This window comes from Montipora capricornis, chromosome 3, assembly GCF_036669925.1.
Source record: "Montipora capricornis isolate CH-2021 chromosome 3, ASM3666992v2, whole genome shotgun sequence".
Lineage (NCBI taxonomy): Eukaryota > Metazoa > Cnidaria > Anthozoa > Scleractinia > Acroporidae > Montipora > Montipora capricornis.
The window spans coordinates 76,082,754-76,095,945 of record NC_090885.1 but is presented as its reverse complement, the minus strand read 5'-3'; the positions used below and the strand labels follow the sequence as shown (position 1 = coordinate 76,095,945).

General features: G+C 39.3%; 1 protein-coding gene across 1 annotated transcript; it reads right to left on the bottom strand.

The window, feature by feature from the left end:
* Positions 1 to 349: 349 nt before the first annotated feature.
* On the bottom strand, positions 350 to 3,386 carry LOC138044182 (tachylectin-2-like). The gene is made up of 3 exons (XM_068890874.1): positions 3,282 to 3,386; positions 1,675 to 1,737; positions 350 to 1,305 (listed from the first exon to the last, which is right to left on the bottom strand). Exons 2-3 carry the CDS (start codon positions 1,728 to 1,730, stop codon positions 558 to 560), a joined length of 804 nt encoding a protein of 267 aa, XP_068746975.1. The 5' UTR covers positions 1,731 to 1,737; positions 3,282 to 3,386; the 3' UTR covers positions 350 to 557.
* Positions 3,387 to 13,192: the final 9,806 nt, after the last annotated feature.

Here is a 13,192-nt window from a genome sequence, read left to right as displayed (position 1 = left end):
AAAGTGAAAAAAAAAACGTTCCTTGATGTTTCGCCTTTGATTATGATTGAATAATAATAGTTGGCGAATCTGAATCTGAAATTGATGGTGTAGTGGCTTAGCATGCCCGACTAGTAATCAGGGAGGCGTGGGTTCGAGTCCCGCTCAGGGCAAAAACCAATTTTTCGGATGGGTGTGTCGAAAGGTAAAAATGCACAATATGTGTTCCTTTCTCCTATATATATATAGTCTATACCTTTCATTTGCCTCGAAATTTCTAACTTTCGTGTGAATCTGCTAATAATCTTTTTTTTTTCTACAAAGATTGAAATAAACCAAGATTGAAAGATTAAAATAAACCAAGAAAAACTGAAATTATAACTGATCTTTATTCCCCTTTATTTCTATTTACTTATTACATCATACAAGGGAAGAAAAACTTGTTTTCATCCATCAGCCCTTACTTTTTATTTAATAGTACAGACTAAATCTTAATCCTACAGTTGTAAGTAATCAGGAATGGTCCTTCTGTGGGACAACACTTCAGGGGACTTCTTAGTTTCCATGGCGACTGTCCTTCACTCGTGAACCAAAGGAGTCAAAGGAGCCATCAGGAATTTAAACACGGACCAGCCACCTGAGCCAATCAACTTTGCAGAACCCAGCCAGTTGTCTAAGTGATGAGCTGGAGGGGAACGCTTGTAGAACTTTCCGCTGTGAACACCATACAACTGACCATCCGTCATGAAGAAGAGGTGCTGAAAACTACTCCATCCTGCAGTGCCAACGAGCGTGGATGTTCCCAACCAGTTGTCCTTTGCATCAAGGGGAGGAAACCTCTTATGAATCTTGCCGTTTTCGACGCCGTACAGGACCCCGCAGGGATCGAAGAAAAGGAATTTGAAGACGTTCCAGCCACCTGCTCCTGCCAGTTCGGCAGATCCAAGCCAGTTGTCTTGGCTGTGTGTTGGGGGAGACCGCCTGTACAACTTGCCATCTGTTACCCCATATAGAACCCCATTGGGATCAAAGAACAGGAACTGGAAGACGTCCCACCCTGCGGAGCCGACAAGCGTCGCTTGAGCGATCCAATTCTGAGACGCCGAGCGTGGAGGTGGTGCTTTGTAGAACTTGTTACCCCACACACCATACAAGGTGCCGTCCGGGTGGAAGAACAGGTGCTTAAAGTTGGTCCAGCCTGCACTCCCGATCTGTTTAGCTCTTCCGAGCCAATTGTCATCTGCATTTTGAGGAGGATATCGCTGGTACAATTTACCATCAGTCACGACTCCAAAGAGATCCGGCAGCGGGTGTTCGCCTCGCACGCTGAGAAAAACAACAAAGGAGAAACTAGAACTTAGACCACTTAGAAAAGAAATGGAATAGACAGGAATGGAATGGAATAAAGTAAAGGAAAACGAAGCTCGCTAAAGAGAGGACAAAAGGTAAATTTTCCTCACATTCACGGGTGGGAAGGGAATGTCGCAATTTCCTAATCTTTTTTTTTTTACAACGCTCTACACTCACACCCAGGTTTCTGCTCCATGTCGGCAAAATAATGCTAATTTACCCTAAAATTACGTACTAATCACTTTAAAATGGCTATGGGCGACGGAAGCTTCTTTTACCCGTGGAGATCTATATCAAACATGCACTGGTGTGGAATGTTACTGATCTCGTCAGTGTTGTATCTACCTGACAATGGTCACGAAAACACTCAGCAAAAAGAACACATGGAACTTGATACCCATCACTGATCTGCAACAAATATATTCAACGTTATAGAGTGTTTTGTAGTGACACGGCTTACGAAAATACAGCTGGTGCGTTGAGTGTTAATGACTTGAACGTAACGAGATGGGTTTAGAGAAATATTTGTTTCCTGGTGTTTCCATGGGATTAACCTCTTACTATCTACAGTTTTCAAGATTTCTTTTGTAGCAAATGTTTGATTTTTTTTTTTTGGAATCTTGAATAAAGAATGTATTTATGTAACCAGCTTTCATCATGGATACTCAGCAATAAATCCTGTGAAATCACCACGGAAACGCATTGTCTGGGAAAGGCCGGACTCAATCCACGAGTTCACATATTCTCCTAGCTCTGGTGTAAGTTAAAACTTTATTGGGTTACCATTATAATACATGCATAATCTTTGCTGTCTTCAATCTAAACAAGAAAGTTTTATGATATCTGTTTCTGCTCTTGCCGCTTATTTCCATGGGATCAGGGAAGAAATTGCGCGGTTTCTTGTATTGTTTACCCAGTGTTTTTAATATCTCAAACAACTTTGTGGCAAAAAATTCTGACTTAGAATTTAAGTTGACCGAATATTGCAAAACATTTTGGTCGTTGAGGTAGCTAGGAAACAAATAATTTGACGAACAAATAACTTGAATTCTGAAAGGTCTCTGAAGATCGAATCTCTTGGCCGAGACGAACTGCCGCGTCAGACTCTTTTATTTTTCCTTTATTTTGCAAATACTGACGTAACTTACAATATTAAGTTACTACAAAATATAACACTGGGTTTTTTTTATACTACTAATACTTCTTGCAATACTTACATTACTAACAATATTAATATCTCTTACACCAAAACAAAAATGAAAAAGGAAAATAAATAAGTAGAAGTGGCACATAGATATTTGGCGCAACTCATGCACATAGTGTTGTCCATTTTGCACTGAATTTCCTCAGTGTGTTATCTTTAAAAGCAATTCTACGTTCACAAAGGATCTTTTCATTAACTAAAAGCTGGGAGAGATTTTGTTTACCCACGAAAGAAAGATGTGATATTTTGGAATAGCAACATAATGATTGAGGGCTTGAAAAATATTGGTTCCACAAGCTCATTACCCATTGGCAAAAGTTTGAGTTATGGGGCATTCATATAAGAAGGTGAAGTAAATTTTCATGGGAGTGGCCACGAATAACGATCACAGCTCGGAGATGTTCCTAACTTCATTTAGCAAATTTCTGTTAGTATAGGCAAACTGTTTTGTAACAGATTTGCCACGTACAATTTTTTCACAAGTATTTGTCACTTTTGTTGTATAAAGTGTCAATAGCGCAAAAATTTCACTGAAAATTGTGGAAATCCGTTTTCCCTATCGATCAAATGCAGCTAAGAAATACATTTTTTAACGGCATTCATGATTGTCAAGAAAAGAAATTCCGAAAATGTACGTTGAGAAGGAACTTCGTGAAATGAGGAAAACCTGGTTCCAACGTACCTTTTTACTGGCTGTAAGATTAGAAATTCACGTTTGAAAAAGAGAGTTTAGAAAAGCCACTCTTACCTTTGTTGTACTGTAAAGCGATAGATGGTGAAAGCTCGACCTGAAGTTCTCCAAGGCTTGCATGAAATGACAGCGAATTCACGTCAATAGAACATAGTTAACAGCTTCGTGTTTATTTAAGTTTAAAAGATTAACAGATGGGAGGAGACTTATGGTGATAAACTGTCCCAACAGCTATTTACTTCACTATTATTCCAATGGAAAGTATAGTGGAATGCAACCATAAGTGTTACAATCTCTTATTGCGAGACAATTTTATTTCAAAGCCTTGTATTATTTCAACAAAGTATAAAAAGCCGCTTTTAGATTCGTTTTTGACTGCATTTCGAAATAAAAAGAAATATAAATGTTTAACTTTCAGAGATTGGAGATTTCTCCATCAGTATTCGTAGACCTTGTATATTCAGCTTTAGTGATATTTGCACATTGTACTTACAACCACACAAAAATTCACAAAGAAATTATCTTGACCGGATATAATTATCGGACCACATTTTTCTTTGATCTTTAGTTTCCGAAATTTATACTATTTTCAATTCAACGAACATTGAAATTCACAGAGAGTACTTGAGAGCTGAATATTTATCTGACCTTCTTCTAAGCAATTGATATGTCCAAACAGTTGTAGAGGGATGTAACTCAAATTTGCTTTTCGTTAATATCTTTTAGCAAGAAATTATCAAGACAATCTCTTGTCTTTTACTGAGTAACTTGTTTATAATATAACAAAATTTTAGTCGCAGTATTAAAATCTTTTTGTACGAGGATTTCTTATTTTGCCATGTGTCAGTTGCTTGGAATGCCATGAAAAATAAACATACAAGGCACCTTTAAGATTCTTTTAATTTCTAGTGAAATTTTATTTTTATCAGGGAAAAGAAGGAAGTTTTGAAAACCGTCGATGTCAGTATAGTGAATATGAATGGGCCAAAACAGCTGTAAACATTTTTGTAAACTCGTTTCTAACAGTAAACTGTTTTTGCGCATAGTTTTCTTTATTTCAGTGCTTACCACATATAATACTTAACCTATGCTTCATACATGTACAACACTTACGGGTAACGCACTTAACTAGAATACAACTATATAACTATATAACAGAAACTGATAGTATTATCATCTTTCTATATCTTATAGAACATAGTTAACAGCTTCGTGTTTATTTAAGTTTAAAAGATTAACAGATGGGAGGAGACTTATGGTGATAAACTGTCCCAACAGCTATTTACTTCACTATTATTCCAATGGAAAGTATCGTGGAATGCAACCATAAGTGTTACAATCTCTTATTGCGCGACAATTTTATTTCAAAGCCTTGCATTATTTCAACAAAGCATAAAAAGCCGCTTTTAGATTCGTTTTTGACTGCATTTCGAAATTAAAAAGAAATATAAATGTTTAACTTCCAGAGATTGTCTCGATCAGTATTCGTAGACCTTGTATATTCAGCTTTAGTGATATTTGCACATTGTACTTACAACCACACAAAAATTCACAAAGAAATTATCTTGACCGGATATAATTATCGGAACACATTTTTCTTTGATCTTTAGTTTCCGAAATTTATACTATTTTCAATTCAACGAACATTGAAATTCACAGAGAGTACTTGAGAGCTGATATTTATCTGACCTTCTTCTAAGCAATTGATATGTCCAAACAGTTGTAGAGGGATGTAACTCAAATTTGCTTTTCGTTAATATCTTTTAGCAAGAAATTATCAAGACAATCTCTTGTCTTTTACTGAGTAACTTGTTTATAATATAACAAAATTTTAGTCGCAGTATTAAAATCTTTTTGTACGAGGATTTCTTATTTTGCCATGTGTCAGTTGCTTGGAATGCCATGAAAAATAAACATACAAGGCACCTTTAAGATTCTTTTAATTTCTAGTGAAATTTTATTTTATCAGGGAAAAGAAGGAAGTTTTGAAAACCGTCGATGTCAGTATAGTGAAATTCAATATGAATGGGCCTAAACAGCTGTAAACATTTTTGTAAACTCGTTTCTAACAGTAAACTGTTTTTGCGCATAGTTTTCTTTATTTCAGTGCTTACCACATGTAATACTTAACCTTTGCTTCATACATGTACAACATTTACGGGTAACGCACTTAACTAGAATACAACTATATAACGAGTTTGCCTTTTGGTCGAGGGTCGAGGGTCGAGGGTCGAGGGTAACTAGTCGAGGGTCGAGGGTAAATAGTCGAGGGTCGAGGGTAACTAGTCGAGGGTCGAAAAATTATTCAAAATTAATTTCAAATTATTTCAGAGGATATTCTGTAGCTTTATGTGCCCACAAGATTCGAATCTAGCCGGCTAGCTACATTGTCTGGGCGTGTTGCTTTGATTGACAGCACCAAATGCAGTTTCCTGCTGTCAAATACTTGCTCATCTCCCGGGACTCATCTTTCTGTTCTGTTATCGTGGCTATGGAATCATTTCGCAGTCGACTGAAACAGCAAGGCTTTATTGTCTCCTTCAATCCAAAAGGAGATGGAAGCTGCTTTTTTTCGGCAGCTGCACACCAGCTGAAACAAGACCGTGCGTGCTTAAAGGAGGCGACATTTGACTATCTATTAAGTCATCGCTTTGATGTAAGTATTTTCATTGATAGTCATTACGAGCAAAGAAATAGATAGGAAAGAAGTCTTTCCGTACTCGTTTTACTTTTATATCCTAGACTGATGGCCATTCAATTACGCCTCGCTTTCTACAGACAAAGTGGATTATGGGGTGTTTCTAAAACGAAGACCCAAAAACGAAGACCTAAGACCTAATTATAAGACCCACTGATCTAAAACGAAGACCCTGTGATCTAAAACGAAGACCCACTGATTATGGGGTGTTTCTAAAACGAAGACCCAAAAACGAAGACCTAAGACCTAAGACCCACTGATCTAAAACGAAGACCCTGTGATCTAAAACGAAGACCCACTGATCTAAAACGAAGACCCACCTCAAAAGTGTTAAAACGATGCCATTGTATATTATGGAATTGTGGGAACGGTGGAACAGTGGAATTTCTGAATGTGAGCTCTGAGTACGTGTTCTCGAAACTCCTCACAAGTAATAATATAGCGATGTTTAGTGTGATGTCACCCATTGTTACTACAGTAATATGGCAAACAGAACGTAATTATCATTTGAACATGTTCCCGCAAAGCAGACAAAATTTTATTGGTGGAGTCTGCTCGTTTGGGTAAAACCCACAAAAATGGACCACCTCAAAAGGCCACACCATTTGCCTTCTCACGCAAGCAGGCTGTGTTTTTAGACAAATGGTAATCTATACATCAATAACATGACTAAAAGTGACAACTATGACAGCTATTACGTGACAGATTTTTTAGACACAGCTTCGGAGATTAAACTTCTTTATTCTGGCGTGGAACTTCAGCACTCTGCCGTTGCCAGCAGCCAACTCTCTCTAGGTCTCTCAAAAACTGGCGTTTGTATATGCTCTTGGCTAGCTATGATTGGTCAAAGAGCTTGAAAAATTTTACAAACGTGATCCTAACACTCTCATCAACCACGGCGGAAAAGCTTGTGGTAAATACTTGCGGTACATACTTCAGGCTAGCTAAATTCGATTGTTGGATAAACTGATAGCAACGGACACCGCAGTTTCCGCGGTCCTTTACACTAACCCGTGCTGGCTAACCGCGGAAAAACTAACAATACGTATCATTACGTTAAGATAACTAACAACAACAACAATTACAACTTCACAAGAAAGATCCGCAAACACAGACCTCGTGTTTCCAACAACATCGGCGGAAATTCGGCTATCGCCCAATGCCATTTGTCGTGGGTTAGTTCTTTACATTAACCGAGAGGGACAAGGTTGTTTGCGACACTTAATTTGGTTTCCACGTTTCAAGTTGCTATCTAACTTTTTAAGCATCGTGCATTAAAATACTTTGCATACAATAAGACGATCATGAAAATAAAGTTTAAATTGTTACAAAATATGCTTCAACACAGCTTTTTCTATTTCAACTTTTTTTATTCCGACTGAGTGAAGCTCGAAACTCCTCACGAAGAAATTAAATTATATGTCTACTTAATGTAAAGTTCAATTACTTGTTGTTAACTTTTTCCATATTACTGTAGTAACAGTAGGTGACATCACACTAAACATCGCTATATTATTACTTGTGAGGAGTTTCGAGAACACGTACTCAGAGCTTATACAATGGCATCGTTTTAACACTTTTGAGTTGGGTCTTCGTTTTAGATCAGTGGGTCTTCGTTTTAGATCACAGAGTCTTCGTTTTAGATCAGTGAGTCTTCGTTTTAGATCACAGGGTCTTCGTTTTAGATCACAGGGTCTTCGTTTTAGATCAGTGGGTCTTGGTTTTAGATCACAGGGTCTTCGTTTTAGATCACGGGGTCTTCGTTTCAGATCAGTGGGTCTTAGGTCTTAGGTCTTCGTTTTTGGGTCTTCGTTTTAGAAACACCCTGGAGTATGGACTAAAAGAGTCGCAATTGAGAAACCCATGAAAAAACAACAAATGGCGGACATGACGTGAAATGTTTTGCGCTGCTTCCAGGCAGGATCGTTTTCACTGTCACGCAATAAAATAAATAAAAAAATAAATCGAAAACCATCCAGTGGAAAAAGTCAAGAATTCGTGATGTTGTAGAAGATAAATGAAGAAGACACTTCTCCAAGTTTTAGGCCCGTCCGTTTCCCCAAACTTCAGATATTCGTCGAAATGTTCCGCAGAAATTTACAGAGCCCAGTATGAAAACGCCATGTTGGTGCACAAATATGGAGGCCGGAAAATAGTGTCAACATCTGTTATTTACTTTGGCTATCTAGGCGAGGGATCATCTGTACTGAACAGACAGCTATTTACTTAAGCACTTTTCCTAATGCTTTAAATTCTAAAAAGGCTCAAAACCGTGAGATAAATATATATTTCTCAATAAACTTGATCGTCGCCTCGTGTCACGCACCGCTATAACTCAGAAATTCAAAATGGTCTGGTTTCCAAACGAAGCACGCTATTGAGCTGGATACAAATTTACCGCCTCTTATGCATGATGAGGATAAAAACTTTCCTGCCTCTTTAGTTTTGGATTTTAGAAAATGATGACGTCACGTGAAAACGATCTATAATGTATTTTATCAGCTCATCATTCGAATATCAATAAATAAATATTAGTTCGACAAGCTATTCCCCTCGCTTAATCACAAATAATATGAATCAACAGCATGCGGGGAACGACCGTCTTGGCTTCGTCTGCGAGGAGGACTTCATAGACAAGAAAAAGCCCGTTCAATGGGAAGAGGCTATCACAAAATTACGAGGCGAATTCGCAACCAACATGGTTATCCAAGCATTCTCGGATGTGATGCACCAGGAAATCGTTGTACTCACTGTACACGGGGTAAGACGATTCTTAATCAAAAACAATAATACCGTGAAGATAAGACAACTCGTCTCCACACACATTTTCTGATGACTCGCAAGTAGACGCAAGTTGGACGCAAGTTTCAAAAAAAGCCACTTCAGTGCACACTTGCACTCGCGCTAAAGAGACCAACTTGCGTTCACTTGCGTTCACTTGCCTTGGGTGGCCAAACGGTGAAAAACTTGCGTCTACTTGTGTGTGGATTTTGAGCTCCATCAAAGTGCAAGAAAGTCATCGCAAGTCATCGCAAGTCTTCCCAAGTACACGCAAGCAGGCGCTTAACGCATCGCGAAAATTTAATGTAACAAGAAGCCCTTTACAAATGGCACTTTGTGACGTCCTCATTGGCGTCACCGCTTATCTACCCCACCATCCAATGAAAAAAAAAGGAAAACATGCCGCTTGGGCGGCCGGTGACTCCATCGTTTGGGCTTCCTGTGCCCCTGTGATGTCATCACGGCATCACACCTCACTCCACTATCCAATATATATTGAATAAAATCAATTGAAAAATACATTATGCCTTGACTTGCTGCCTGGTCTTCCTGTTACTCCACCGCCTGAGTGTCCTGTGTCCCTGTGACGTCATCACGACTTCACACTCGTCCACTCAAACCTGCCTTGCCCTGCTGCTTGGGCTTCCTGTGACTCCAGAAACACGCCTGGGGTTGCAGGCCAAGAACTGACGACGACGACCACGACCATTCAGCAAGAATACAGGGTAATTTATGAAGTGGCGCCTGAGGGACCACTTAATAAGGCTTAAAAAGTATTTTATTATTTACAGGAAGAGGAGGATTGTATGAGAACAGTGAGGCCAAGCTCAGGGATCTGTTTTGGCACAATATTTTTGGGGCATACTGGAAACCATTATGTGGCTATTGTCCCTACAAATACGGTAAATAGATGTTTCTAATGTTTTCAATGTTCCTGAAGAATACCATTGGATAATACAATGCCATATCCATAACTAGGGAAGACCTGTCGGAGAGGGGGAGGGGGGGGGGGAGGGGAAGGGGAGTTTAAAATAATATGTGATGCTAAAAAGTTGACGAAACCATGATACACCTTTTTTACAGGGTACCGGTAGTTATGCTGATGCCACAAAATTGCCAGCCAGTACCTCAGATGATAATGTAGTAGTTGTGGAGAGGAAGACGGCGGTTTTGAAAAAAGAGCGGTTACCAACAAAGAAATCTCAAGAGAATGTCTTTAATCAACGCTCCTGGAAAACGGTCTGTCCATTATATTAAACTGTATATTTCGTTATACCGCAGTCATTTAACGAGGCCGGGTTGCTCCCCCCATGCACTGAGGATTCCCCACAGGATTTCGACAGTGAAGCCGGGGAACCTTATGAGGGTCGGGTTATAATGGAACGCACTATAGCGGAGCTTGTAGGCAGTGCCTAAAGTTTTTATTTTAGAGTTTTACAAATAAAATTGAACAGTTGGTAAATGTGCCTTTCATACTTCTGTAAAATCCTGTTCATCCTTTTTGTTCGTTTTTTTTCAGACACAAAGGAAGAGAAGAAGGCAAATTCCTGAAATGGAATGTTGGAGCGAAGAAGAATTCAACCCTGGAGTTCCTGTTTGGAGGGGCGAGCGACAGGTGAGGAAAGTTATTTCAATGATGGAAACTTGTAATGATCTTGATATCCATGTTGATTCTTCCCAGTAAATATTTGGACCCTGGCTGGAGTATGAAATGGGAAAAAGAAGGCTTTTATTTTTATTGTTGTCAGTTGATGGAGAAAATTGCTTTTTTGTGATCCCCAGTTTCATCTTTTTCGTAAGGATGATCGGGAAGAAATCATAACCATTTCAGAGGAATCAGCCGACGAAGATAGCACGCCAAAGGAATCGAACGACTTGAATGCGGCTAAAAGGATTAAAAGACGGCGTAATTCATCGGTACGTTTCTCCTGGCATGACAATAAATAATAAAGTAGCGATAAACAAAAAATACCGAGAACGATAATAATGCAACTGCCTTGTTTTCCCTATATTATAGAAAGAAGACAAAGAGAAAGATGTCGATGTGATAGATCTGACCATGTCGTTTGAAGAGCTTAGCTCTGCTGAGAACACACCAACAAAGACAGGGCAGAATCGTCGTCCTTCAAATGCGAAAGCCAAGGATCTATTCAATGACAAATCGAGGTAAAAGGAAGTACAATTATTAATGCTAAGAGGGTGAAGGAAAAAAAAAAGCCTAAATCGCCATGAGTTAAGATGACTTGCAATCTAAGGCAACATTGGGCATTCAGAACTAACTTTGGTTGCGGGAAAAGGCGGTAGAAGTAAATGAGGAACTAACTCTGTTTACGACTTAAGGCATTTAAGATTGTTATCGTTATCGTTATTGTTTCAGTACCACGGTATGCCCTGATGTTCCCGTCATAAAAGAACCAGGGAGTGATTCAGACGAAGAATTGCTACGACCCGCCTTCAGGTAAAACTGTTGAGAATTAAAAATTTAAAAATTTCATCCGGTTGTGAAAGTATCTCATAGGAGGAGGAGGGGAAGAGGGCGAATACCGGCCCCGGCGGGCCTCTACCTTTTTGTAATGTGTTGGCTAAACGAGGCAACAATGTTGCGGCAACAGTTCGCGCGTGCTAACCTTTTTCCATCTTTTTTCCTCGCTTTTCTCTATCCTTTTCCTTTCTTTTTCTTTCATGGAGTTGTTGGCCATTTCACAAATTGCAAATCAACCATCATCTGTATGGACTCGTTCTGGGATTAACTTTCAAGGAAAGGGAAAATTTAACCAGTAAATGGTAATAGGGGAATAGCTTTATTTGTCATCGATTGTCTCACGGAAACGTTGGTGTTTCTCTAGTGTGTACCTAGGGTAGGGTTTGTTCAACTTTCCAAAAGTAGATAGTTAAAGAAAGGTCTATCCTTGCTAAATTCGATGGTTATCGATTTTATCGATTAGAATAAAATCACGTGACTTGAGAAATGTATTAGTTGGCATACCCTCTTGGGACTTAATATGAACCGATCCGGGTTTTAAGGGTTAAAAGAATGTATCAACGAGCTACTCCAAACGATACCCAACCCCCCACCCTCCCCTCACCCCTCACCCCCTGTATGCCTGGGGGTTAAAAGGGGAGTTGAATTAAATAGTTTGTGTTGAAGGGAACCTCTTTCAGTCATTATCTTTACTCAGGGGGCTCATAAATCGGAATAGACTCGTTAAATTAGCAATTTCCTCAGCCGCCTTTGACTGGATATGAAAGTCAGGGTTTGTTGATTGCAGCTTTTTGGAATCATGACCTAGCCCGTGCAATCCAGTTCATTCAGATGGATTGTTATAGTTTACTTGGTCATGGATTGTCATTATACACAGTCTATAACCTTTTTCCATAGTGCCTCAGCAGTCTCAGATGACGATCGCAAAGACGAAAGTTCACTTCAGGCTTTAATTAAAAGCAGGTATAAAAATATAAATCTGTTATATGTAGGTATCGGATGAAATTATCTACAAGCACTGACTAGTTTTCCTTTTTTTGTCTGCATTTCTTAGGCACCAAGAGTCGGAATCGGAATCTGACGACTCCATCATTCAGGAGAACCCGAAACAACGCAAGATATGTAAATCCTCTTGGGACAATGCACAAAAAGAAACAGTGGAATCCCTGCCCATTGGAATCAATGGTCTTAAAATATACGAAATTAAGGATTTCCGACAAAAGTTCGATGTCCTTGAAGATGGCAGAAAATGGAAGAAAAATTGTCCCACGGAGTGGAAAAACCATGGCCGTGTGCGCTTTGCTGATTGCAAAGGGTCGTACAAGTGCATCAAAGAAAAGTGTTCATTTAAGATGGAATTTGGTGTAACAAATACAACGCAGTTCGAAAAGGAAGGAGGTGAAATGATTTGCAAAGGCTGTGGTAAAGTGGGAGAATATGTTGCATGCAGTGCGCGAAGGTATCTTAGTTATCGTAATAAATCAGTGACTGTTTACCACATTGGTAATCACACATGCCCCGTCAAAGACAGTCCCCGAAAAAAGGACATCACGAGCATCGAACAAATTATACGGAATCAACCAAACATCAAGCCCTCCGAGGTACAGTCGGCGTTCATCATGTCCGCATTTCAACAGCAAATGGATTGGAACGCTGTCGAAAGAGAGGCCTGTGCTGTACTGGATAAGAAACGCATATCCAACATGAAACAGAAACTGAAGAAGGATATAGAGCCTTTTGGCCACAACTTTGAGGCGACTGTCTCTTTTAAAGAGTATGCAGATAAAAAAGACCCCTTATATGTGTACAAAATAAATGACAAGAGGGGAAACCCGGACATGCCATCCTTTGTCTTCAAGACAAGCACGACGAAAATGAAAATGGCATTAAACATGGACAAAAATGGGGACCATTTTCTGAGCAAAGAATTTTCTTTTTTTGACGGAAAAAGGAAACGGTGCAATGGGTTTATCACGCTAACAGCCAGTGTGTATCATCCCTTGCTGC